This window comes from Chinchilla lanigera, unplaced genomic scaffold, assembly GCF_000276665.1.
Source record: "Chinchilla lanigera isolate Chin_1 unplaced genomic scaffold, ChiLan1.0 scaffold00140, whole genome shotgun sequence".
In the NCBI taxonomy this organism is placed as follows: Eukaryota; Metazoa; Chordata; class Mammalia; order Rodentia; family Chinchillidae; genus Chinchilla; species Chinchilla lanigera.
Window position 1 is genome coordinate 2,212,081 of NW_004955541.1, and position 27,653 is coordinate 2,239,733.

Sequence of the window (27,653 nt, forward strand, 5' to 3'; positions counted from 1 at the left end):
GGGAGCCTCAAGGTAGGGAAAGCCCTTCTCTCCTAAGGGGTCTGAGGTGCCCTCTAGCCTGTGCCTTGGCCTGTGGTTACGCCAGTGTGGCTTTGAGAGGATTTGTGCCACACGGGGCCCTTGCGTCCTTTTCAACCACTGCAACATAGGAGAAAGGAGAGAACTTGGATTTGGCTTTGTGTATCAGAGTTCTGAAGCTCTCATCTTATTTACTTTATTTACATGTGAGGTTTTTCTGCTTCCACATCTGAGTGGTTGCTTTTTCCTATAAAGAGCACAATAGTAGACCCTTTTCCTGCACAGAGATTTTCCTATGAGTGGCTTGTTACTGTATCTCAAACACTGGGAGCATTCTGTTTTCAGAGATGGCTTTCACCTCTGCTGGAAATGCTTCAGAGGCAAAGGCAAGTATAGCAGCCTTTTAAAAATACAAGGAAAAAAATACCAAAAAGGAAAAAAAAACCAAGGTAAAATAAGACCTACTTTCTACACTGTAAAGTTGGCCTTTGACAGCATACATTTCTGTGATTGCTCAAGTCTGAATCTTGAGTGTCCCCAAGGCCAGCCTGGGGCACTGCTGGGAGGCGGCTGAACCTCTAAGGAGCCAGGCTGTGCACGTCACCCCAGACTCCGGGCACCCCCGACTCTCCTGTCTTTGCCTCTGCTTCCTGCCTTCCAAGGCGGAAGCTTCCCTGCTATGTGCTCTTGCCACGAGGGCTGTGTTGCCACAGAGCCAGCGCTCCGGGGCCAGCAGCCATGGACTCGGGCCTCTGAAACTGTGAGCCGGAATTGACTGCTTCTTCTTAGAAGTCAGTTTATCTCAGGTGTTTGTTACAGAAGCAGAAAGCTGACACAGTGGCTTTTAGGCTATTTACATGGTGCACATGTAGTTCTACTATTTTCAGTTGAGAAGAAGCCCTGCTACTTCTTGACCAGCTACTCTCCATCCTTCCAGCCCAGAGCCCTTTCAGCTCTGTCCCAGTGATGCGCACTGTGGACACCCCATGAGCAGGGTTGTATGCTGTCCAGCTTGTAGAGCTGCCAGGACCCCATCCCTGTCATGGCTGAGTGATCGTTACTGTAGGGGCAGAGGCCACATTGTGTTTATCTGTCATCTGTTGATGGCATTTAGCCTACTTTTACTTTTTGGTGTAAATTACACTGCTGTGAATGTCTATGTGCCGAGTTTGTGCATGAATGAGTTGCAAGGTCAAGGCGACTGATTCTTTGACACTGGGTTTGAGGAGAAGGTACAGAGGGATGCTGCTGATTCCATCCTCGTGGGAATTGAGTGCCGGTCACATTGCAGCACGGTAGAGAGGACCACGTGTGCGTCTGCCCCTCCCTGTGGATTTCGTGCAGATGTCCACGGGCTGCTTAGCTGCTGAGGCCTGATGTTCATTTGGTGCAAAGTAAGCTGGCAAACGAAGAAAGCACTTGATATTAGGGAGTCTGGAATTATCATCAAAACAAGAATTTCTCGTTTAAAATTTTGTCTCATGGTATGACCGGTGTGAAATATATTCCTCTGGAGAAACAGCAGACTGGAACTAAAATGGATTTGGAAAAAGGAGTCACGTTTGGGGTTTACTTGGTGTCAGTAACACCATAAGGAAGAAGTAAGGATTTTTTTGTGTCTGAGTGGAAGATGCTACTCTGTGTGAGACATGCTGCTGCTGTTGCTGCTTCTTCACATTTTCTGGTACTAGGAATTAAACCCAGGAATCTTTGCACTGAGCTGTGTCTCCAGACCTTTATTTTGAGACAGGATCTTGCTAAGTCACTATATCATCTAGATTGGGCTTGAACTTGTGATCCTCCTGCCTCAGCATCCCAGAATAAGACCTGCCTCTAGCAGAGGCTTCCAGAAGAGTTTTGTGACCACTCTGAGAGGTGGTTGTTTTCACCAGGTGACTTCGACACACATGCAGCGCAGGGTTAGGGTCAGGGCTGGTTGGAGACATTTTTCTAATTTAAGGTTTTGTTTTATCTTATTTTGAAGAACAGGTCTTAATTCAGAACCATCGTATTTTCTCGCTCCAGTCCAAGAAACCTTCTGTGGTACATCTGTCTCACTGATCTTGGCAGTGTACGCCCAGCAGTGTGCCAGTGTGAGGGGCATACCAGGCTGAGCTGTCACATTGGCACAGGAGCTCAGAGAATGTTTGAGGATGGGCAGTGCCATCTTTAAGTGATCTCTGCATGTGTGAAGGCTGGAGAAACATCCAGTGCGTGACATCTTATATGTCAGCCTGGTGCTGTAAAGTACCATCTGTTCACCCTCTGTGCACACTGGGGTGCAGGTCGGCTGTCCCCCCAGGTCTCCCCGGCCAGCACCGCTGCTCGGCAGGAGGGTATGAACCTGTCCACGTTACAGAAGCATTGGGATATGGCATGCTCACGGGCAATGGACTCATCTTTGTATTTAGTCTTCTTGGTCCTGATAAGAGCCAAGAGCTGCAAGTAGACAGATTGTTCTTGTCTTCTATAAACATTGGAGTGCTTGAAGTCTTAGAGAACCATGGATTTCAAAGTGGTTTTTAAGAATTCCACATGCTGTTTTATATTAGACATGAGTCCATTTATTATACCACAAACGTGCAGCTTTGTTTTATGCTAGTTTTTACGTGGCATTTCATTTGTTGGTGATGTGAACACCACCTGAATGAGAAGGAATGTCATCTCCGTTTGTTTGGAGTGTGTGCGGTGAGCTTAGTTCCTGCGCCTGTGCTGTGGGTGTGTGGGCGCTGGTGTGTTGGGGAGCGATAGTCCACAGCTCAGGCCCCCATGCACCAGTCCAGTTACAGCTGAATCATAGTACTTCCCTGTTACAACCAAGCACTCATCTTTTACATATAGAGTTAGGCAAGTCTTGCAGGAATTATCAAATGCCTGCACAGCAATAATTTAAACCTCTCATTACAAATTTAACTAAATCCCTTAATTAATGGATCCCGTTCTTGGTACATGTTAGCTATTTTATTTCTGTAACTCAGCCAGCCTTTTAGTCCTTACTCACTGAGGCAGAAGGCAGGCCAGGGAAGGGTCTGAGTCCCGCTTGAAACTTTGACTTTTGACCTATCAGCATCATGGTGACCACACAGGGCACAAGAGGTGACTGCTGCGGAGAGCCACGCTGATGGCAGATGCTTACTTAGAACCTGCTTGTGGAGTGACCACGTGGCCCAGGTTGCCACAGTCCTTTTACTAATGGTTAAATAGTTCTTCACTTTAAAAAAGGTTTGCACATTAGTGGTAAAGTCTTTATAATAGAATTGTTGACCTGGAACAAAAATCAAAAGCCAACAAAACAAAAGTAGCCCGTACCCCCCGCCCCCCAGCAAAAAGCATTTTAAAAGACAAGTGGTGAAATATTTTATATCTAAATTGACATTTCTGTAATTTGTGGTTTGTGGAGTGTCAGTGATACGGTTTCTAAAATTCTCAAGTTCTGTGTCACATAATTATAAAATGGCAGTGCAGTGCCCACCTGGCTCTCAACACTGCTCCGCTTGGACCCTTACTTGGCTCTGAGCATCCTTCCTTTCCAGTCTGAGCTTCCTGGCCTTTACCCACTCCAGGTGTTCGTTGTGTCCACTCATCCACGTGTGCATGAAGCAGCTGTATGTGGCTGGTGTGGACGTTGTTCTCGACTGGGCTCCTAGGGCCTGAGGGCCTCAGGGCAGGATGTTTTTGTGTGACACATGAAGGCACAGAGGACTTGAAGTGTCTCTCTTGGTGGAGCAAATGCACTACGTGTAGTTGTTAGGCTGTGTGCTGGTGGGGAAAACATTTTGGGCTGTGCTGTGTGTGTAATGATGCAGCTCGAAGGCAGCGGGGCGCCAGCCTTTGGTCTTTTACTTTGTAAATATGTTCTGAGCGCCATGTGGTTGCTGAGCCATTTTCTCCTTTCATTCAGTGTGCTGCTTTTGGGATTGGTCAGCAGTGTGAGCAGGCTCTTACAAAGCCCAAGTGAAAACCTATTCCTGATACCGGTGGGAAGTATTGTCTGAGATTCACGTAGAGCATGGATCTGTTCTGCAAACTTGCCTTGAGCTGGCCGAGTGGACCTTGAAGTCCCAACCTGACCCAGGTGTTGTGGAATCGCCCTATGCACCAAGGCTTTGAACAAACTGGAATCCCACAGTAGGTTGCAGTCTTGCCGCCTTTTAGTCCTCTTGCCTTCACTGTCCTCTGGCTGGAGACGGCAGTGTATCCTGAGCAACTCCCACCACTATGAGGTCCTGACTCACGGAACTCGGGCAGCTTAGGAAACCTAAAATCAACCAGCGCTCTCACTGGGGGCCTGGGTGTGTGTGTGGAGGTCCAGCCTGTGACAACCCCTGCTGCCTCTGGGCCACAGGCTCCTGCTCCTGCACGCTTGGCTCACCTGAGGGGCTTGCTTGTGGGGACCACATCTCCGAGATCAGCAGAGTTCGCAGAGCATCCGGCTAGGGCCAGCTGGTGACTTTCAGGACGACCCTGCTGTGGTCTCTAGTTCTGTGGGATGTTCTGCTGGTGCTGGGGAGTGTGAAGTGTTTGTCGAGTTGGCTGTGCTGCAGGTACTGAGCAGCTCTGTCCTCTCTGCACAGTCACTGACATCTGTGAGAACGGGTTTGCCCTGCAGACAGGAGGGGACTCTGGCCTGCTCAGACCGGGGAAGGGAACACCATCAGGGTTTGGGGCTGTTCTTCCTTTTCTCTTCCTTCCCTGTGAGGGGCTGGGGGCTGTTCTTCTACACTCACCTCTGGCTTGGCCTGGGAGGTGGTTGCATTCTTGTCTCAGTGCTTTCTCCTGCCCATTTTGTTTTCCTGGAACTTAAACTAGACTTGCTGGAAGCAACTACTTGCATTCTGAACTGTGGTAGTGGCAAGAAAATTCAAAGTACTGCTGAAAGTTTTTCATTTTAATAGATGTTTCAGAAGGGACAATTTCCTTAAAGATTAAATAATTGTAAGAGTAAGCAAGTTTATTTTTCCTGTGCTTTTTAAATAAAACTATTAGAGGTCAGACGTGGTGGTGCACACCTGTCAGCTGAGTACTCCGGAGGCTGTGGTAGGAGGATTGCTGTGAGTTCGAGGTCAGCCTGAACTGCATAGTGAGACTCTGTCTCAAACAAAACAAAACAACAAAACGGGACTAGAATCTATTGTTTCAGATGCACGATCCGCTCTTTCTGAATTGCTGCAGGGTTCACAGGCACTTTGTGTTTCCCAAGTGAAAGGCACGATTCGTGATCTCAGTGAGAAGCTGGGCTGCAGGCTGGCTGTGTCTCCCTCGCTTCCCACCCAGGTCCGAGTCAGGGCGGAGCATGCATGGAGGAGATGGAGCCCAGGGGCAGTGTAGCGCTGCTTCCTGGTTAAGGGCTCCCGGACTCATAACATGGATCTGTGGGTGTCCTCCCTTCCTGTGCTCATTTAGCCTAGGATTTCTCATCATCCTTTTTTTTTTCCTACGGGGAATCTTGAACATATAGAGAGTTCAGTAACCCAGCATTTCCTGTCAGGATGCATGTGAAGCAGTGCTTCCAATTCAGTATGGAGAAGGTGTCATCAGGTTGGGGAGGGCCAAGGACGGCAGCTGGTCAGGAGGAGGGCTCTGGGAGTGCCCCCGTCTCCTTGTTCTTAGCAGGCAGGGCGTCAGCGTTGGTGTGAGCTCTGCTTCTGGGTTAAGCTCTGCCTCATACTTTCACTGGGAACTTGATTGAGGTTGATGTCTGAAGATGCTCAGTGCCCTGTTGGTCACAGGAGTGGTAGAAGTTCAGGCCCAGGAGCCCTTGTCCCTGGTAGGGCAGGCTACTTTGCCTGGGCCTGTCCACGCTCCGTTCTCTTAACACTGCCGCGGAGCTCGGTAGGCAGTGGTGTCCTTGTGGACTGCCTTGTGGACTGCCCTGAAGCCAGCCACGAAAGCCTGCCCTGAAGGCTTCCTGGCTTCTTTGAGGAGGGCAGGGTTAGCTGGACAGAACTCTAACCCACAGGGAGGGGCAGAGCTGAGGACAGGCATTTCTAGCAGATTCCCCTTCCATGCCAATGCCACTGGCAGAGAAGCTCCAGCCCGAGAATGTGGCCTTCATGCCAGCTAATTATATCCATTAAGCAAAGGTGGGTCTCTCCTCGCTTTTACTGCCTGTTAGGGACACTCTGCGCCTGTACCTGGGCTTCATTTTTTTTCTTTGTTTTTTTGGCAGTACTGGGGATTGAACATCGAGAATAGTAGGCAAGTGATCCACCACGGCGCTACATCCCAGCCGGCCCAGCCCTATTTCTTGACACTCTTTGAGACAGTGTCTCATTAAGTTACTCAGTCTGACTTGGAACTTGTCCTGCCTCAGCCTCAGTAGGTGGGATTGCAGCACCGCATGTAGAGAGGGTGCTGGAGGAGAAAGCTGGGGGTGCGATGCTGACAGGTGTCGGGGGCGGGGGAGCCAGCTGTGGAGAGCGCACACTGACACACGAGCTCCTGGACGCTCTGGCTCTCTCACAGGTGAGATGGAAGCCACTGAGAGCCCAGGTCAGATGACCCAAGCACAGAGGAGGGCAGACCCCAGCGGAAGCAGCAGAGAGGGAGACTCATTCTTCAAAGACCAGACAAAATGACAAAGCCAAGGAGGCACAGGGTGGCTTGGTGTTCAGCCTTGTCCCCCTGGTGAGTGTAGAGCAGGAGGCAGCTGGCTTTGGGGTACAGGTGCACCTGGTTTCCGTTGCACTGAGTTTAGGTGTGTGCGCACCTGCTGCAGGTAGGGCCTGAAGCCGGCCGGGTGGGGGGTGCCTCCAGCAGGACATGTTTGGGGCAGCTGAAGTGGCAGCATGGGGACACCTTTGCCTCCGCTGTAACCTGGCCGCCCCATGGGGTCTGGGGGAGGAGTGAGGTGTGGGTGGCAGCCCTGTGGGAGGTGGTCCTCACCCTGGGTAGGTCGGGAAGGCTCAGCCTGTAGGTTGTACTCATGTCATTGCAGCTGGCCTGGATCACTCTTCACACATGTTCCCAGTGACACTTGGACATGGTACTGACTCATTGTTTGGAAAACAACTGCTGGGCTCCTGTCCAGTGTTTACTTTAGAATCATCTCAAAAGGCAGAGCTTGGCTGGGTAGAATGCGGCACTCTTGTAATCCCTGGGAAAGGCCACTGCAGTCTTTAGCATTTGGGGAGTTGAAGCTGAGTTCCCCACTCACTGTTCTTCGAATCCTCCTTCATCCTCATGGGGAACCAGGTGCCACCAGCACCCCACCTCTGACAGCTAAGGGCACGCCACCCTCCTGACATTCTCCCATTGGGTCCTTGAGCTCCCGGCCTTCAGGTATTGTGTCCAAAGATGCTTGGTGTCAGCAGACACCAGCTTCTGTTCTAAGTTTCATTTCTGCCCTTGTGGGGGACCCCCGCCCCACGACTGGACTGCCACAGGGCGTGTCCTCCTGTGCTCCCAGTGTCACTGGGCCCTGGGCTGAACGAGGCTTCAGTTTTTCTGAGCATTAGTTCCAGTGGCCAGCACACAGCTGTCTAGAATGTGTTGGTGGTAGATTAATAAGTCCCACGGCATCAGGAGCCTTGCACCCCAGTGACGTTCTCACAGCCCCGCTGGAGGCTCTGCTATGTGGTCACAGATTGGGTTTTCATGCACAGGCTGACTATGATTGGGGCTGGCTGACCTTTAGAAGGGCGCCTATATCTAAGCATGTGTCCTCACACCCGTTCTCCCCTTCTGTGTCTCTGAGAAATGTTCCTATGCACCACTCACTCTGAATTCCAAAATTCAGACTTGTTTACAGCCACGAGCCCGACCTGTGTGCCCTGAGCAGTGCTGCTGGCCTCGGCCCCTGCACCAGACCAGACAGTGTTTGCGTGGCCCGCGCTCTGGCCTCACCTTGTGTCTCCTGGCAGCGTTGTGAGTCAGCCACTGGGAGGGGCTGCTGCACGAGGCACAGCCTGGAGTCGTGGTCAAGGACTAATAGTACATGAGCCCCTGGCAGTCCAGACCCTGCCTTTTTCTCAGACTTCCCTCAGGTGTAAGACTCAGAGGTGGCGCAGGAAGGAAACGTAGCCTGGAGGATGGAAAGAGATCAAGAGGCACCAAACAGAGAGGTGGAGAAAGCACTCTCCATGAGTGGACTCCTCGTGTGCTGCTGGGCAGGCCAGGGCAGGAAGGGAGGGACAAGGCCTCAGGAGAGGACAGGGCGCCAGCCAGTCCGAAATGTGGTGGTGGGCTCAGTCGTGAGGAGAGGCGAGTACTTCGGAGGCCAGCATGTCCCCATGGGACTCCCAGCAGCGTGGGTACAACAGGGAGCTTGCCCGCCTCGAGTAGGTGGCGCTCACCCTTTGTGTGGCCTGCACTTGGCATGGACCAGAGCAGAGGTGAATGTGCAGAGCCCTCCCCTGTCCTGCCAGATAGGTATGCTTGTGTGACCGTCACACTTCTGGCCCGGGAGACCCAGGGAGGTGCTTGCCATCCCTGTCTAGACAGTTGAAGCTGCAGCAAGCAAAAGGTGTCCGTGTCCGTGTCCGTGTTGTAAGCCCTTTCCCTGCTGAGATGTAAAGAGAACCTGGCCTTGGAGAGCTTGCGGAGGGCAGCCTTATCTCAAGTGTAGTGCAGAGGATCTTTATGTGACACAGTCTGTCCTGCACGTCTTCCTCAAGTAGGTTAGGAGGAATGGAAGCTGCTCCTGGGTATGTCAGTCATTTCCGATCTCCACTGGACTTCAGTTCCCTGAGTGTGTTGAGGGCTCCTGCACTCCTGCGACCTTGCCATGCGCCTTTCCCAGCCCACTTTGGCCTGCTTGAATGTGGGCACTTATTTGGAACCTTGCTAATGGGATTCCCGTTTCTCTTTGCAGAGGATTACCCCAATGGCACCTGGCTCGGTGACGAGAACAACCCTGAGATGAGGGTACGCTGCGCCATCATCCCCTCTGACATGCTACACATCAGCACCAACTGCCGCACCGCCGAGAAGATGGCCCTCACGCTGCTGGACTACCTCTTCCACCGTGAGGTGCAGGCTGTGTCCAACTTGTCGGGCCAGGGCAAGCATGGGAAGAAGCAGCTTGACCCGCTCACCATCTATGGCATCCGGTGTAAGCACGGGGTCTGATTCCTGCCTGGCGTGGGGTGCGAGGTATTTGGAGAGCCGAGTCTGGACCATGTTTGCAGGGCCTGCACGGCTGGCAGGCCTGGGGGATCCAGGGAGCTTGGGGCAGGGATGTTTTGGGCCTACAGCGAGGGTTTTCCTGCAGTGAGAAAGACCCTGGGGAAGGGTTTTTTAGGGACCTTCAGATCCAGCCTCACTGGTCCTTAGGCCACTCTTGAGGAAGGAGAGTAGAGCCCTGCCTCCCACTAGTCACGGCTACCCTAAACAGCTAAGTGGCTTGAGCACAGTGCTGCCTGCCTCCTCCATCACAGGAAGCCGGGAGAGCCTCCAGGACTGACCGCAAGGCCCGAGTCTTCCCCTATTTGAAGAGCAGCACTTGCTCTTGCTTGTGTCACGGTGCCTTCCCACTGATAACACATGGAGAGGATGTGGGATATCATCAGCTTAGTGCTCCCAGCCTGACAGTTACCCTGGGGCTGTGAGTCCGAGCTGTCCAGTGTGGCTTCTGGTGAGGGAGTGAGGAGGGAGTGGGCATGGAGCCGGGTTGGGGAGAGCGGCCACGGTGCGCAATTGAAGCCTTTCTAGCGCACCTGGAGTCTGCCCTGGAGTTGCGGGGGAGTGTGTCCCCACCTGCAGCTCTGACACTGAGCTGTGCCGTGTGAGGGCTGCGCTGTCCACACAAACAGTGGGATCCCTGTGCGTGTGGCAACGACGGTGAGTGAGGCTGAAGGTGTTGTGTGCACTGCAGAAGTTGCTGAGGAATGCAGCCCAGTCTGGCTGACCCTGAGGGAGGGAGGCTGGCTGTCAGTTCAGGGATTCTGTCCCCAGCCCAGCCCCAGGGTACCCATCTGACCATTGTTTTAGCTGATACCTGTGGCCACCTGGCCTTGGTCTCTCAGTGGAGACAGGGTAGAGCAGGTCGTGAATGAGCAGTGCTGTGGCTTGGAGCAGGGGCTGCAGACATTTTCCAAGGGCCATGTTGCAGGTGTTTCAGGCCTGTCTTCAGCTTCTCTGAGAGCACCCATAGACCAAACGTAAGCAAATAAAACGTGACTGTGTTCCAGTAAAGCATTATCTTCAAAGGCAAGTGGCAGATAGCAGCCTGGTGACATCTGTCATCCTCTGCTTTAGTGTTCCTGAGCAGACACCCTGCTCTGGCCCACCTGTGCGTGTGACCTTGGGCCCGTGGGTTGCTTGGTAACAGGTTGCCATGGGAAGTGTTTGGCTGGGGACCACAGTGTGGGGTGCTGCTGGGAGAGAGGGGTGAGTAGGAAATGGGTTCCAGTCAGGTACATGCCGGTGTGGTGGTAGGCATTAGGCAGTTGGAGACAACCTAGCGAGGGGGCCCCTTGCATGAGGAAGATGCTGGCACGTCAGCTGGGCCCTGTGAGCAGTGTGGCTCAGGTGCTGTGTGGGAGCATTAGTGTTCTGGTGATAGCCCTTGTTCCCAAGACATGTACTTGTTCCTCTGGGGAGATGAAAATGTGTCCAGACGTGCAGCTAGAGGGCGGCTGGCTGGCTCAGGTTTGAAAGCTACCTTGGACTCTTGTCCGTACCAGGACTGTGGGTTTCTGAACACAGGCTGCAGTTGGTAGGCTTTTTGGCAGCAGCACAGGGAATGCTCTAGACAGGTGATCCACGCCCCTCAGGGCGAGACTTAGAAGCAGAAGCACATGGTACCAGGTGGGCATGCTTGTGTCCAGAGTCTGCTCAGGCTGGACAGTACTGGTCTCACATAGTGGGAACAGGTCCTGGTTCCCCTGATTCTAAGAGTTGTACTTCATGGTCACAGGGTATCAGGAGGCATGAGATGTTCATGGAACCTGTGTCCTCGCATCCTCTCTGGGCCTGTGGCTGTGCTCACCAGGTTGTGCTCACTGACACCTGCTCACCACATCACCCCAACTGATAGGGCCTGTGTCTAGATGCACCCCTAAAGCCTCATGCGCTCATAGGTGGGGCTTTTGGGAGTGACTGCACCGTGACTGTGATGTGGGTTAGGCCACTGAGGGTTTAGAGCTGGGTGTGATGTTGGGAGGTGAAGCCTGGTGAGAGACGGGTCCATGGGCGTGGCCTGGACGGGTGTGTGTATACATCTCTGCTCCCCCTTGTTGGCGCTGCTTCCTGCCCCCCATGCCGTCCTGCCTTGGGGCCAGTAGACTGTGTGTGCTGAAACTTCTACATTCTGTGAGCCTAAATAGTCCTCTCCTGTAGTTGTGAGTATAGGATATTTTGTCCCAGGTCCCAGCAATGAGAAAATAAGTAAGATAGCACCTCTGGGCTCCCTGCCCAGCTCTGCAGAGATGCCTGGTAAGTGCTGCATCCACAGACCTGCTAGTGTCATGGACTAGGCTTATTAGAGACCCTTCCCACAGTGCCAGGTATTGGAGGCCCCTGCAGTGGGTTCCAAACTTCTGCCTGGGTTATGGCACATGGTGGGAAAGGAAAGAAAGAGCAAGAGACAAAGTAGAGGGGAGCATAGTAGGAATCTGGGACCACCAATTGCTCTCTAGAAGCAAAAGGCCCCAAATCCCCAGCTAGCCACCATTTTATTAGACAGTGCAAGGGAGGCATGGGATACAGCACTCTCCCTGGAACATCATGAAGGAAACCCGCCAAGGTCCATCCCCACGCCTGGGTGCTAATCTCATTGACCAAGAGGAAGTGGGATTTCTGCATTCCAAACTGCCCCCAAGGCAGGCAGGGTGAGGAGAGCCTAGGGTGGATACTGTGTCAATTCATGTTCATGGTCCCCAGCAGGGCTGGCCTTTAGGAAGACAGGAAAGCAGTGGCTGGTCCTAGGGCCTTGTGGAGAGACTGAGTCACTGTAGGTGGACAGGGCTTGGCCCTGCAAACAGGAGTGGTTGAGTCCTGGGCTTCTGCAACAGGAGCAGGGCTTGGCCTCGCAGAACTCAGTTCATCATCGCTGCTGCCTGGTGAAAGATCCGTTTCTTCCCCGTGTAGCAGGTGACTGATTTACTGTCAGAAACTCTGGGTCACCAGCAGAATTTACATGGAAGCCTGCTTGGCAGGTGGCCTGAGCATTGTGGCGGAGCTGTGGTCGGGGCACCATGCATGGACACGTGCAGACTGCTGCCTTGTGTCGCCCTGAATTAAGTGCTGCATGGTTTCCCGGGAGAGGAAGCCTGCGGCTTTCGTAGGGGTGAGCTCCGACTCCACGTACTTTGTGTCTATGTGATGCGGAGTCCATAGAGCGAAGAAGAGTCTCATAGGCACCCAAGGAGTTGGAGAAGTGTGGCTGCCTCTTGCGTGCCCTCCACACAGTTGGTCGTCACCTGGGAGAGCCATCATATAGAGAGCAGGGCAGGCCATCAGAGAAACAGTGTCTGCTGGAGCTAAGCCACAGCCTCGAGTTCGTGCCCTGAGCACTAACCCTTGTGTGTAGTTTCACCCACCAGGGCACTGCCCACGTGGTGGAAGCCATGCCTTGGGTGACTGTGACGTCTTGTCATGTGCTTCTGTGTCTTTGCTGAGTAGACAGCTCGGGGACGGTGTTCTGAACAGCTGCCTCGTGCCTGTCTCACATCTCCAGAGCAAGTAGGTGCACACATCTCCCCTGGACAGGAACTGCCTGCAGGCCTTCAGAGAACCTGGCCCATGGGCACTGTGCCAGGCTCAGGACCCCGGGGAACAGAGGGGAACCGGAGCCTGAGGCTGCAGTGCACAGAGCCGGCCCAAGCATCCTAGGCTGGCCCAGCTGTGCTTCCTGTCATCTGGGCAGTTCCCGCTGGAGGCTCTCCCTTGTGGGGAGAGAACAAGCTGAACATGACCTCAGCCTTGACCTTGTGCCACTGGTGGGTCGCTTGGTGCCTTAGCTTCCTTGGTTTTCCAAGGAAGAGACAAGCAGAGCTCTGTGGACTTTGGACTGGTGTGGTCGGCCCTTCCAACTCATGGGGCCCTCACCAGGGGCTGGGTGGTAAGGGCACAGGTCCCTTCTGCTGGGGTGCAGCCCCCTCAGACTATGACAGGAACCCCTCCTCCTACTGCCCACCCTGGCCCACCTGTGTTGGTGAGGCCTGTGCAGGTCAGAGCACTGCTGCTCGTGGTCAGAAAGAATTGTTGAAATGCTAGAAGTGCTTGTTTACCTATTCTCCACCTGGCCCAGTTAATTCTTACTGCTGACTATTGCACAACGAAATAAACAGATGCATGGACCGCACTCCTGAGGCCTTAGCGTGGGTAGCAGCAAGAGTGGAATTGGCTAGCGACCCCCTGCCCTCGTCCCCCTGCCCCTGTCCCTGCTGCATCCTGAGTCTCACAGTGACATCTACGGCTGTAGTGTGAAGCTTGCTGCTGGCCTTACTTGGCAAGTCCTGCTCATTGTGGAGAAAGCTTCGCTTTAAGTCTCTCTTTTCTGTTAGCAGAAATACTTTCCTTTTTTTTGGAGGCAAAAATCTGCGTTTTGAAACATACAATTGCTCTTATCTCTAAGTACTTTCTTTGTGAAATGGAGAAATGGGTTTTTTGAAAGGGAGAGAGAAATTTGCTATTGGGGGTGTTAGCTTTTAAGGGTTCCCAAGAGTGGATGGACCTCCTGCTTCGAATTTAGGCAGCTAACTAGTGTGTGCGCCTCATGAAGAGCAGCAGTTGCTGTGACTTGGAGACACTTGGGACGTGTCTGTGAGCAGTGCCCTCTTCATTTAGGTGAGTTCTTGTGATTTTGTTTTAAACTGGATTCTGGGAGTCCCTGCTTAGATGATGCTGAAGAACAAGTGCTCTCTACAGGGTACCAGAAATAGAATGAAAACGCCATCAGAGGGCCGGAGGGATATAGCTTAGTGGCACAAGTGCCTGCCTGGCAAGTGCGAGGTCCTGAGTTCGATTCCTGGTACAAAAACAAAACACCACCATTTCATATGGCATTAGAAGTGATCCTGCATCTAGTAGCAGTCTATATTGTTTTGCCAGGCATGGTGGCGCATGCCTGTAATCCCAGCACTTGGGACACTGAGGCAGGAGGATCATTGCAAGTTTGAGGCCAGCCTGGGCTTCAAAGTGAGTTCAAGGCCAGCCTGAACTGCATTATGAGACCCTGTCTCAAAAAAAAGAAAAAGCCAGGGGCCGGGGTTTTAGTTCAGCGGCACAGCACCTGCCTGGCAAGTACAAGGTCATGAGTTTGATTCCCGGTACCGGAGGAAAAAAAGAAAAAGAAAACGCCATCAGAATGGCCGTGCCAGACCTTTGAGGACCTCTGTGAGGAGCGTGACGTGAATGAGAGATCCACGGGGCCTCTGGTGCTTGGGGGAAGTTGGGTTCATTTGCACAAACTGGAAGTTGTGTTCACAGAGGACCTAGCAGACAGCTGGAACTGTCCCTGTTAGCTCACCCTTCCCACGACGTGGGCACTGGCGTTCTTCCTTCAGGTGCATCTTACAGCTCTCTTGAGTTCCTAGTCCTGCGGGCTGGAGGCCAGAAACACAGATGTTATGCTCTCTTTCAGGTTGGGAGGCAGGCTCCCGAGGGCCAGCTCTCGACAGGGCCACATCACCTCCTCTGAGGGGCTTTCCCTCCACCAGCTTCCTGTGATGACACTACTCCAACCCCTGCTCCGTGGCAGTCTCACTCCTGTCCTTGCCCTGTCATCGCAAGGCCATCTTTGCTCTGTGTATCCATGGTTGTCTCCTCTCCTTATAAGGACACCAGTCCCACTGCAGTGAGAGTCCACGAGTATGATCTCATCTTAATTAATCACATCTGCAGAGACCCTGGATCCCAGGGAGGTCGCATTCCAAGGTCCTGGGAAGGATCTGCATTTTAGGGGAGCACTGTTCAACCCAGGCACAGGGTGTGGGTTCTGAACTTGGATAATCAGATGCTCTTATCCAAGCCTTCCTTCTGTGGGGCGCGTGTGTTTGCCGGCAGGACGAAAGCTGCACACGGTGCTGACGTGGGTCTGCTATGGCCAAACACAGCTCTCGGGGCCACCAAGGACACGTCTGTCTGCAGAGCTGGGGAGGGCGTGGTCAGATGGGCCAGTGGCCAGGAGGTGCTGTGGAATGGAACCCAAAGGGCAGGCCCTCCTCAGTGGGATGCTGTGCGTGGGGGGAGCAGTGTGGGGCTGCATACACACAGTCAGGGAGGGCAGCTGGGCCTTCAAGGTGGGGAGCAGGAGCACTTGGGGAGAGTGCTGGCTCGCCTGAAGGTGGGGAGCCTGCCGGTGGGGTGTGTGGGGCCTGGTGAGGCAGCAAGACAAACACGTCTTCCTCATGCTTTTCTGGGCCAGCTGCTATCTGGTCCGTCTACAATTTCAAGAAATAAGTTGGCACCCAGATTCCTGCTTTACTTTCTCCTTGAACTTGAGATTATATTAGTGATCATGTTCTTCATTCCTTTGTGACTGATAAATCAGACATGCCACCCACCGCAGACTGGAGATTCCTTTCATCTGCCCTCTCCCACAGCACTGCGGGGCCGTCGTGCCAGGCTCATTAAGTGAGAATGAGGATCTAGTTCTGTGGCCGGACCTTCAGTGTCAGTAGTGGACTCTGGGGAGAGGCTGGTGACAGTGAGGAGATGCTTTCTGGGCCATCCGTGGAAGCTTGCCAGAGAAGAGGGCAGGCGTGGCTCCTCCAAGACCCTGTCTGCCAGTGGTGGGGGCTTTGCCTCCAGGTGGCTGAGCACTGCTCCTAGGTGGCAGCATCGGTGGCTTCTGCCCTGCATCCACTCTGTAGACCACACAGCTGGCCTTTCCCCTCCCAGTTCCATCGTGTGCCAGGTCCAGCGTGTGCCCTTCCAGAGCAGTGGCGTAGCGGAGGGACAGCATCCTGGTGAGCAGAGATCAGCGTACACTTTCCTGCTTGGTCTCCAGCCTGCCTCACCCCAGGCTGGGTGAGGGAGGGTGGTGAGGACACTCACTTTCTTCCCCTTGGGTGGGCACCTCGAAGCCACTGTTGGAGGCAGGTTCTCTTCCATCCTGACAGTTCACCTCAGAGCAGTCACTTTTCCTTTCTCCGGCCTCTGCCACAAAACCAACACGAGGGTAATGGTGCTTTTCCTTCAGGAGGCATTAATGTATGCTACAAGGTGCTAGCCGTCGCTCAGGTTCTGTGGTGGCATGGGCAGCAGTGGCTCCTCTTTCACTGAAGCTGGAGACCAGCAAGAGGCCTCCTGTACTTAAAGCTGTGCGCAGACACCTACTGAGTGATGCTTCGGTGATTATCTTAGAGGGGACTGAAAGTCAGAATCCAGAGTCGCCACTTGTGTATGGGTGTCCTCTCTGCAGGGAAGGAGGTGCTGCTGTCACCCGCTGCATGGTTGCGCTGCCTCACGCTGTCAGCCCAACTCCTCAAACCCAGTGTCTTTTTTGCCTAAAGCACAGAAATAGTTGTTGTTTCAGTTAAATCTGCCCTACGTATTGCTCCTAGAAAAGGTCAAGAGGTGTCTTTCAAAAACGAAAGAAACTGTTGATACTTAGTACCTCAAAAACCCAGACCCTTCTGTTTTGATTATTTTGATCATTTTGGCCTCAATAGGGACATATTTTTAGGGATTGGGCAGTAATTTAGATGGTCCAAATTCAGTGCTTCTGGTAGTCAAAATAGGATTTTTTTTTAGCTCAGTCTTGATTGTTACAATTTTGAATTTCAATCTGCTTATTTTCCTGTTGATCAGTGCAGTTGAAGTCTCTAGCTCTTTGGAGGCACAGTGCTGGACTCCCATACTGAGTGTCCTTCCTTCCTGCTGCCTTGGTACTAAGGGGTCCCATGGACTAGTGAGGTACAGGTGAGGCTTGCAGTGGACAATGGCTCCATTCTGTCATTTGTTCCACAGTGGCCCCTGGACCCTCAGATTCCCCATTGCTGAGTGAAGGGACCCTGGATGCTGTTCATGGTGCTTAATTAGGAGAACTGGAGGAACGGTGTCAGGCCTTTATTGACGCATATTTGAGCATTTACTGTGTGCCGGAGCAGGCTGGGTCCCTGACACGCATGTGTGAACAAAAACCAACCCAGTTCTCCATGTTGTGAGGGAAGGGGAGGCACGGCATTGAGCACGCGTTCTGTGCGGTAGAGGAACAGGGTGCTCGGTGGGGCAGAGCTGGAGGGCCAGCAAGGGTGTGCACAGCTGTGGGGGCTGGGCTCGTGGGGGACACACCCTGGGGACATGAGCGTGCAGAGGGAAGCGGATTGCGGACTTAGAAAGCCAGGTCTGAGTCCCTTGTTGGGACCCTTGACTTGACTCCCCAGGCATTTGCGATATTAGGTGCTGCACATGCGTTTAGGGCAGAAAGAAGTTGGGAGGCGAGGTTGGCAAACTCATGAGCACCTCAGTCTACCTGGCCTGGGGTGTCAGGTTACTGAAAAGTTAAATACAAGAGAAGCACACATGATAAGCATTTCTGCCTCCTCTTGGGAGATCACTTATCAACTGGCTAACTACTTCCTCTCATGAGCGGATTTTCCGGCCCGCTTTCCTAGAGGACTGGGTCCCAGGGGACTTGCAGGAGCAGTTGTAGCGGGACTCTCAGCAGTCAGCCCCGAAGGTGCTCCCAGACAGTGGGCCCAGGACAACAGCACTTACCTGACAGCTTTTATTTGGGACATGTTCTTTCAGGTCACCTTTTCTATAAATTTGGAATCACGGAATCTGACTGGTATCGGATTAAACAGAGCATTGACTCCAAATGCCGGACAGCGTGGCGGCGAAAACAGCGAGGGCAAAGTCTGGCGGTCAAGAGCTTCTCCCGGAGGACCCCATCCTCATCCTCTTATAGCACCTCAGGTAGGCAGGGTGGGGCGAGCCACGGGGGGCAGTGCCCAGGGCCAATGCCTGCGGCTTGTGGGACCCCCTCGGGCACAGTGCACCAGTGCCTTGGTCCCGGGGCCAGGCATGTACAGGGAGGCCACTCTGAGGTCGTGGCAGCCTTGCCCCTCACTCAGCTGAGGGTAGAGGGCCTCCAGGCCTCCCTACAGGGATGGTGCAGGGGCAGAGTTTCCTGGCCATTCCTCCCCTCCCTGTTTAGATCCCCAGCCTCTTGGAGACTTAATAGCAACAGGATTATTATCATTTACATGGCAGCTGCACGTGCAGATTGGGAGAAGTCCAAGTTGTGGCTTTTAGTCTACCTTTGACTTTTTGGACTCAGGCTTGTCCTCAAAATAATGAAAGCAAATTGCTTTGCCTTTCTGCTCAGGCTTGCTGCAAAGATTGTTTTCCTCAGGAAAATTCTCAGGGATGACCACATGTCCCTGGGACATCTCAAAACACGGAGCAAGTGTTTGGATTGAAGCAGTCTCTCTAAGCTCCCCCGGAGTAGCTCCTGGGCAGCAGCTCCTGGAACTTGAGGGCAAGTGGGGTCGGCTCAGGACCCCAGCAGCCTCAACCACTCTCCTGAGTAGAGTCTTTGTCAGGGCTCTTTGTTCTGGAAGCAGCATATCAGATCACCTGGAGTTCTCCCGACTGTCCTTCAGGAAGTGGTTTTCTCCTGGTTGTTTTGGTCGTTACCGGATACTTAGCTGAGGCTGTTGCCAAGGTTCCTGAAGATGGAGGTGGCGGCTGTGGGCCACACAAGCTGCACCCTGGGCAGTGCTGTTGTGAGTGCGTGCAGGAAAGCAGCTCTGAGTGAGGAGTCCAGGCCTCTCTGCTGATCAGGAGCTCGAGGTGGGAATCCAGACGGCAGCCTGGGGTGAATGCGATGCTTTTGGTGAGTCCCATGGTGTAGCGACTGTGTAGCACACACGACACAGAAGCTCCCGTTTTTACTAAAAGTGTGGAGCTAGCATGGACAGTAGTGGGAAATCCACATGTTATTTTCTCCACAGTGGCTGTCTCTAGGTCGTAGGGTTGTAATTTTTATCTCATTGAGCTGTTTGTATCTTCCTATGGCTTCCATATCATTTCCAGTAAACATTACATTAGTTTTATAGTTTTAACAATGCTTTTTAAAATTCAGGGGAATATATAAATATATATATATATCTATAATATATATCTAAAATGTTCCAATAAAATCTGATTGAAAAAAAATTCAGGGGAGTAGATCTTCACTTTTAGTCATGACACAGTAGCAGGGACCCTAGTGAATCTGTCCTGTAGAAACCTGGACAAAGTCACAAAACTGGGGTGTAGACACTGGCCACTAGGCAACCCCAGCCATTGTTCCCGAAAGGGAGGAGGTAAGATGGGATGGCCCTCAGCCTGACCCTCTCAAGGCATAGGGGGAGCCTGGAGCTGCAGAGAACAGTGTGTCGTGCAGGGAGAAGGCTGGTGGTGCTGCAAGAGGCTGAAGCCGTGAGAGCTCTCCAGCTCTTGACAGAGCGAGCGGGGTACCCTGGAGCATTGCTGGCTTCTAAGATGTGCATGCCAGGAGTAGGAGGCTGGTGTCTGAGCTCATGTTCCTGCCCTCACAGTGGGTCAGGAGGCCTCCAGGTTTCCGCCAGCCAGCCAGAGACCCTGGTTGACAAGTCTAGCTTTCATAAGGCTGCAGAAAGCCAGGCTGTTTGTGGGGTAGCGTGTTCCCAGGGGGAAAGTAGAGATCAAGGACAACCCCTGAAAGACCACACCGAGTCACAAGTAGCAACACAAGTAGTCACAAGTAGGAAGATAGCAAAATCTAGACACCCGATATGGTACATTCAAGGCACACGTCCCATGTCTCGTGTCATGCACTGCTGGGAGGCCCAGGCAGGACTGCTTTCTGTGGAGGGCTGGGGACCGCCCTTGACACACTGCCATCGAACCAGTGGAGAGGAAGAGAACATGTTGTTTCTAAAGTTCATCACTTTGCGACCGGCGGCTGACTTCATTATTGTCTGTGTTAATATACTGTGTTCTGGTTAGGGTTAGGGGGAGCAAAACAGGTGTTGAGGTGAAGAGACTTCAGGAATCTTTTTCATTGTTGTTTTTTTGCATCTGCTCTTGGCCTAACAAAGCTGTTCCTGTTTTTAAGGCATTTGGGGGGCAGAAATAACCCAGCAAAAGGTAATTAGCCCGAATTCCATGAGTTTGGACTGATTGTGCATCTGGTTGGGGTTATCTTGTCTTCTTTGAATTATCAGCAGACAAAAGAAGAACTTTGAAATAAATACTGTAAATGAGATTCTGAGCCAAGATTGGTCTATTTAAAGGTGATTCGTTGCTGCCAAATTGAATACAAACCATAAAATCACTAGTTTCAAGAGGTTTTTTTTAATCAGTATATTAAAGTATCTGTATTGTGTCTCCTCTTTGGTATCACTGTGTGGACTTTTACATGTGCTTGAGTGTAAGATGGCTGAGTTTTACCGTTTTTATTTTGGGTTTTGGTTTTTAAGACCAGGTCTTGCTACATAGTCCATGGTGGCCTCGAACTCGAAATGATATTCCTGTCCCAGCTGAGTACTGGGGTTACAGGCATGTGCCCCCATGCCCAGCTGGGATTTACTGTTTAAATATAGGCTCTGGTGGGTTGGAGTCCTAGCAGGTCATCGGCGCGGTGGGTGAGGCGTGAAGTTGCTGAGGACCAGCTCTTGAAAATGCACTGCCTGTGTCTATGTGTGCAGCCATTTTTGCACCCTCAGGCTGGGTCCTCACGTGGAGACAGTGCAGTCCGGTGCTCTGCTGATCCTTTGTCCTTGCTTGGGTGTGAGCATGCTTGCTGCTTGTCACAGGATCAGTGACTGATCATGAACAAGTACCTGGTGCAAACTTGTACACTAAACTTCAGTATTAGTCCATTATAAAGTATAGATCTTAGCTGTAATCCCAGCATTCTGGAGGCTGAGGCAGGAGGACCCTAAGTTCAACCCCATCTGGGTAGACTTAGAGACTAGCAAGAGCCTATCTCAAAATCAAAAAGTAAAGAGGAGGGTTGCAGATGTAGCTCAGTGCAAAAGCCCTGGGCTCAACTCCTAGTACTGCAAAAACAAAACAAAACAGCCTCATAGATTTAAATTATTTGTTTTTATATTGTGCAGTTGTAACAAGCTCTTGATTAAATGGTAATTTCAGTGATTTGAATTGTAGGTTTGAGGATCATTGGTATATTTACAAATCCTATCTTCTGTGGTTTTTTTAGAGCCCTACATATGAGTATAATCATTCTTAGTTATATTTTGAGCCATTAGGGAAACATCAAAACTGATTGATTTTTATTAACATTGAGCAGACATTCTTTGGGAATCTGTGACCTATTAAGTATTTTGCTCATGTATCCTTTTAATGAAATTTGAAACTGAATGTGCTTCCCTGCACACTTTTAAGTTGACTTTTTAAAAAGTTGAGACCTAAAATTTTCAATATTCTTTGAAATAATGATGAAAAAAGATATAATTACTGGCATGTTATAAATATTAGTATTTTTATTAGTTAGATTAGTTTTAGAAAGTATTCAGTGGAACCTCTGTTCCGTGGCAGTGTAATGTGTGCTGTTGGCTATTAAAAATACATGAAGGGATTTAATCGTTAGATGCCTGGGCCCGGGGAGATAGTGCAGTGGTAGAACCTGTGAAAAGCCTTGGATTTAACCTTCAGCACTGGCAAAAAACCCAAGCACACAGATTTTTATCTTCCATTTTTCTCCTTCTAGTTATCCTTTCTCACAAAATTTCTTTCCACTATAGCATATTTTTATGCTACAGTTTAGAACAATCATCATAATTCTCTATAACAAAAACATGTACATTTTAAAAATTTATATTTCTGATTATAATTAAAAGTAACAATACAAGGGAATCAAAGTATATATATGGGAAAATTTTTAAGTCTTAAAAATTCATTACAGTAAAAGACACCTTGCTGTTAATCCCCCTCAGAATATTTCCCTTGGCTTTATTTATTTATTTATTTATTTTTTTGGTTTTTCTCCAGTACCAGGAACCAAACTCAGGACCTTGCGCTTGCCAGGCAGGCGCTTTTGCCGCTGAGCTAAATCCCCAGCCCCCTCCCTTGGCTTTAAACACTCTGAAGCAGCTCTGTAGCCCTCTTTGTGAGTGTCTTCACAGGTGTGATGAAAAATACAGTGAATGCTGCTCCAAGTGCCATCCATAGAAAGGCAGGCTTGTAACAAAACGACGCTGTGTCCTCATTGCCCCTATCCACTGGATCTGGCCCTGTGCAACTTCTGGCTCTTCCTCCAAGTCAAAATGACCACAAAAGGGAAATGTTTTGAATAGATTCAAGACAGTTAAACAGCTATGAAAGAGGACTTCCAGAACTGCTTCATAAAATGGCAAGAAAGCTGGGATAGGTGTATTTGAAGCAAGGGGGAATGTTCTGAGGGAGACTATTGGCAGTGTGTCTTTTACTGCAATGAATTTTAAAAATTTCAACATTCACCGTATATTTTGATCACCCCTTGTATCTTTCCTGTCTGTAGATACACCCTGAGGCCTTTCATTCATTTGGCTAGAGCTTAGTTACATCAGTGACACTGATTCTTTACACCTTCCTGGTCCTTGTGTCAGAAACCTCAGATAGCCCAGACTTAGCATGATGGCCCTGCAAAGACTGGAGACCTGCCCGCTGAGCTAGAATGAAGCCTGTTTTATCCTCTTCTGTGGGGCCTGAGGTTGAGCGACGAGAAGGCCTGAGATGACGTGGTCCCGTGTGGGGCTCACTGAGAGCTGTTTTGCTTCTCTCCTTGCAGAGACCATGATGGGCACCCCGCCGCCCGCCCCCGAGCTGCCACAGCCGCAGCCACAAGCCCTGCACTACACTCTGGCTAACGCCCAGCAGGTGCAGATCCACCAGATCGGAGAGGATGGCCAGGTGCAAGTAGTACGTGCCTTCTCTACTCCAGGGGTGTGGGAGGCTGCCCTGGGGGCAGGGTGGGGCGGGGCTGGGGGTGTTGAAAGCTTGGGATGAGTGAATGTATTGAGGCCAGGAGCCTGAATGAAGGCAGTCACTGACCTTGCGTTGGAAATCAGGACAGGCGTTGATTGGTCTCCCCCCGACCCTCCGGGCCCATCCTGTCTGTCCTACAGGAACGTTGGCATCAGCTACTTGTATACAGTGTGACTAAAGCCAGGTCACTTGTGGGTCCGAGCTTCTGCCTGTCCTCTTTTAAAGCATCCTGAATGTTTGTCAGTTGAGAAACGCAGGCATCCTTTTACCAACAGGAAACGGTCCTTCTTCAGGGACCAAGGGACAGTGCTGGTGGCCCTCGTCCTTGCAGCTGCCCCACAGGCGCTGCTCAGAGATGAGGCCTGCCTGGCTGTCACAGTCCCTTCGTGTTGGTGTGCTGTGGCTCAGGGCAGGGCTGAGACAGTGGCCCGGTGCTGAGGGTCCCTGCATGGGCTCTGCCAGGCCACCGTGGCAGCAGAAAGGGCAGGAAGGGTGCCGCCTGGGTCGTGTTGACATTTGTGATGGCCCCTGGCATCTCAGGACCTCTGAGACCCGCCCTGGCAGGCTGTTCCCTGTGAGAGGGAAGGACTGGCCCTGGTGTGCACCCAGTGCACCTCAGAGGGGGCTTCCACGCAGATCCTCCCTCCTTGGAAGAAGAGGCAAGTTATAAACACAAGTCCAGCAGCTGGGGAGTTTGTGTGATCGCCCTCATGTGACCTTAGCAGTTCAGAGCAGAGCGCTCTGACACGCAGACGGGTTGTGGTGACGGCATCCTACCCGTTTATTCTAAGGTCCATTTCGGCTAGGGTTGAATTTTAAATACGATGCTGAGTACTCGTTTCGTTCAGCTAAATTAAGGTTTATGGGATTATCTGCCGGTGTCTGTAAACAGTGTGTTTTCGCTGGAGTCTGTGCTCTTTTGGGCCACGTTTATTAGTGTTTTCACGAGTTGTTTAAGTCATGTGAGTGCTTCTTTGATATAAAAATCACCCATCTTGTTCTCAGCACCTCACACCTGTGCAGCTCCTCCCCTCCTGGTCACTGCTGCCCTTGTAGCCTTGCTGTGTCCCTGAGCACTGGCAGAGGGGCACTCCTGGGGTTTCTATGAGGCTTCTATCTCTCCAAATTGAAAATAGCTTTATTTTTTTTTACCTCTGAGACCTGAATCCAGGGCCTTTGTACCAAGCTACCTGCTCAGCCCTTTGTTTTTTGTTTTTTTATTTTTTTTTTTTTTGTTAAGATAGGGTCTTGTGAAGTTGCTAGGCTGGGCTCCAACTTAGAGTGCTCCTGCCTCAGCCTCCCAGAGTGCTGGCATTATAGGTATGTGCCACTATACATGGCGATTTTTCAAGTTGTGATTCTTAAGCTTCTGCTTCTCCCCTTGTGTATATCGACATTCTTACATCTACCTGCATAGTGACATTTAAAGATGTGACATGTTATCTTCAGGACCCATTGTTCCTCGAGAGGTGACAGCCCATGACTGTCATGTCCTGAGCATTGCGGTCACTTGAGGGGCGCATCACACTGCTGGTCAGGGCTCATCCCTTCTCGAGTTGTGAGCACAGGGTCGGGAAGAAATGGGGTCGAAAACACGTGTTTCCTGGGTTTGTTTTTCTTCTGATGCTTCTTGGTGTCTTCTCTTGCTGTGGATTCCACAGGGCCACCTCCACATTGCCCAGGTGCCGCAGGGGGAGCAGGTGCAGATCACGCAGGACAGCGAGGTGAGTGGCTCGCTTTGGGGGAGCAGGCTGGGAGGCATCTGGGCTCGCTTAGCAGTGCTGCTGGCTTTCTGGGAGAGTGCATGGGCTGCAGCTGTGCCTGCAGGATGGTGCTCAGGCGGTGGCCACGGTGCCGGGTAACAGGAGCTACAGTCTGTGCCCACAAGGACTGAGGGGCACCGGGGACCTGCATCTGTGCCCAGAAGAGGGCTGCCTGTGGGGCAGACTCCAGAGAGGTTCTCCAGGGGCCTGGTGGACACCAGACACCGTCAGCGGGTGGGTCTAGAGGGAGGACAGGCCAAGAGGAGCAGGCGATGGGGGTGAGGACGCGAATGGATTAGTAGGTCCAGGAAGAGCATGGGCTCCCCCGGCCTCGCATGTCCTCCCTGCAAGCGGCGAGAGGAGCGCAGGAAGGAGTCCAGCAGGCAGGCTGGGCACAGCCTGCAGCGTACGGGCACTGAGGGTTGGTGAAGGCCTGGCAGACAGGAGTGCTGCTGAAAGCAGTGCTGGGTTCCACAGGGGTGGGGCCTGAGGCCATGCCAGCCAGGCAGGGAGGGAAGGACTGATGGGGCCACAGGACTCCAGGAGGCCCGGAGACTCCATCAATCAGTGGCTCCACTGGGCTCTGGATTTGCTTGGGAACACTGGAAGGGAAAAACACAGGAAAAAACCAGCACATCCTTGTTTTTTATCATTATGCTGAAAAATTCTTTAGACTATTTCTTGAGGTTTTTTTTTAAAATCAGTTTTGAAGACTGAATCCCTCTTGTGTATATAATTATTTTTTATCTCCATTAAGCATCGAGCACAGTAAATTAGAAGAAATTGCTTGCATATTAGTGGTCACTTTGTGATCAGTTGCTGCCTGCTGCCACACTCCTTATCACAGCCCCGTATGTCCTTGTTCGCGTAAAGCTGTTCTGCTGAAACAAGACATTTAGCAGAGTCTCCCACACCTAGAGTGACTGTCTTCTCTGCAAAGCAGGAGGGACTTGCCAGCGCGTCCTGTGGCTGTGCTGTGCTCACTGCTGTGCATATGACGCTCGCGAGGCTGCGCGGTGTACCTTAGCCGCAGGCCAAGCAGCGGCCTCGCTGCCCTTCCTCAGGCACCTCGTGAAGCTGAAGTTGTTTCAAATAAAAATTTTTACCAAATCGTATTTCGGTTGAGCGTAGAGAAAATGAGCATCATGTTGGGTGTTTTGGTTTTATAAGAAAAATAATACTTACAAACTCATCTTAAAACGTTTTGTAGTTTTACTGCTACAAGGCATTGAAGTTTTGTAGAATAGTGGTTTTGTATTTGTTCCTGAAGGGCAAAGGAAAGTTCTTTGTCTCACCACGTCATGGGGTCGTTGTTAGCTCTTGATTGTCTCCTCTTCTGCTCATTTGCAGGGCAATCTACAGATCCATCATGTGGGCCAGGATGGACAGGTAAGTCCTCACCTGTCCACACATCACACGTGCTGTGAGCACCTTGGCGCCCGGCCTTGCTCTCGCTGAAGACAGGGCCCTTCCTAGGCCCTGTCACCCAGGCCAAGAGGGGCCAGAGCGGCCCCGGCTGTGTGGGATTTGATGTTCGTTTGTGCCTGGTAGAGGAAACTAACTTCCCTTGAGTGTGTCACTCTTTTTTGTGCATTTTCATGAGAGTGGTTGACAATGGTGTTGGTACCGCGTCTGTGTGTGAGCACACAGTAGGTTTACTCCTGCTTATTGCTCAGACTCACGCGTCTTGCCTTTCTTCAGAGAGGAGAAGAGCAGCCCAGACATTCACTGCATACACCCTGTGAGACTCCATACCCGTGAGGCATCCACCTCGAGGCCCCAGGGAGCATGAGGGGAGCGTTCCTGAGTGAGGAGCTGTGTTTTCCTGACCTCCTCTGCCAGGCATGGTTTCTCATGAAGAGTGCTTCCCCTCCGCTTGGTCAGAGGCTCTGGGTGGGCTTCCTGTTTCACAGAAATAGCTCAGGAGCTTGGCGCAGAGAACCACCTTCCCAAGCTTGCCTGCTGTCCAGATAGCCACACTCCTTTGAGGCCGGAGTGTATGTCTGCCCCATGTTCTGGCCAGCCCTGCCCCTCTTGTCAGTCCTGCCAAGAACATGCTGGATTAGGAGCGAAGGTGCTCTTGAGCGCTGGGAGGAGGTGCCTGCCAGAGGGACTTGTGGGATTAGGGACTCTTAGTTAGAGAGCTTCCAGTTCCATCAGGCAGTGCTGTGGGTTAGGGTGTAAACACCAGGTCACTGCTTTGGAAGGAGACAGCGCCACAAAACTAGAGCACCACAGTGTCCCTACTGCAGCTGTGGCCTCTTGGTGACAAGTCACTTCCATCTGCATGGTCATCTGGGCGCCTGAGGCCCTGCCTCCTGCACAGTGGTCTTTGTTTTTGAGTGTGGCGATTTGTACTTACTCTGGTAGTGGAATTTTATCATCGTAAGGACAGACATGGACTTCAATGCAGAAGAAAAGTGAAGTTCCTTCCCTTTCAGGTTCCCTTTGTACTCTGAACAATTCCTATTTGGAATTTTAGGGTACAGTCAGGATTTTATCTTACCTTTATGCGGAGAATTGTAGAAGAGCACCCAAGCCTCCCCGAGGCCAGAGTTCCCTGGGTTGTGCAGGTTCCAGGGCTGCAGCTGCAGGCGGGGTGTCCAGAAGGGCTGCCATACCGAAAGGAGCCAGCCTGCACCCCGTAGCAGTCTGCTGCTGGTGGCTGTCGCCTCCTCCACGGTGGTCCAGACGCTCTGCCCGTTTGTGGCTCCACTCTTGCTCTTACGCAGCCTTGCTGCAAACTAAACAGAACTGCCGCACAATCACTTTTTATGTCAAGTAATAGTTCATAAGTGACCTGATTCTTTCCCTGACAAGATCTCCTATTTTCTTCCCCCCACCCGACTCATTATCAGTCATATGTGTGGGACTTCAAGTTAAAGCCAGCCCTTAAGTGGAGGCCAACAGCCTCCAGGAGGAGAGGCACCCTCTCCTTCTTCAAAGCAAACTCAGCTTTCTGATTTTAAACAGTACATGTTCCTAGGAAGCTGCCTTTCTCTGGTGAACCTATTTGGCTTATCC

The 27,653-nt window shown here is 51.7% G+C and overlaps 1 protein-coding gene across 7 annotated transcripts in view; it reads left to right on the forward strand.

Moving 5' to 3' along the window:
- Banp (BTG3 associated nuclear protein) overlaps window positions 1-27,653 on the forward strand; it is an 87,477-nt gene that overhangs the window by 42,778 nt on the left and 17,046 nt on the right. For 5 of the 7 annotated variants that reach the window (XM_013507969.1, XM_013507967.1, XM_005411011.2 and 2 more), the window contains 5 exons: window positions 8,831-9,070; window positions 17,659-17,826; window positions 22,670-22,800; window positions 24,519-24,590; window positions 25,980-26,018. In XM_013507969.1, coding sequence (XP_013363423.1) covers window positions 8,831-9,070; window positions 17,659-17,826; window positions 22,670-22,800; window positions 24,519-24,590; window positions 25,980-26,018 — 650 coding nt within the window. The remainder of the gene's footprint in view (window positions 1-8,830; window positions 9,071-17,658; window positions 17,827-22,669; window positions 22,801-24,518; window positions 24,591-25,979; window positions 26,019-27,653) is intronic. The other 2 variants (XM_005411014.2, XM_005411013.2) reach the window with 1 other exon arrangement.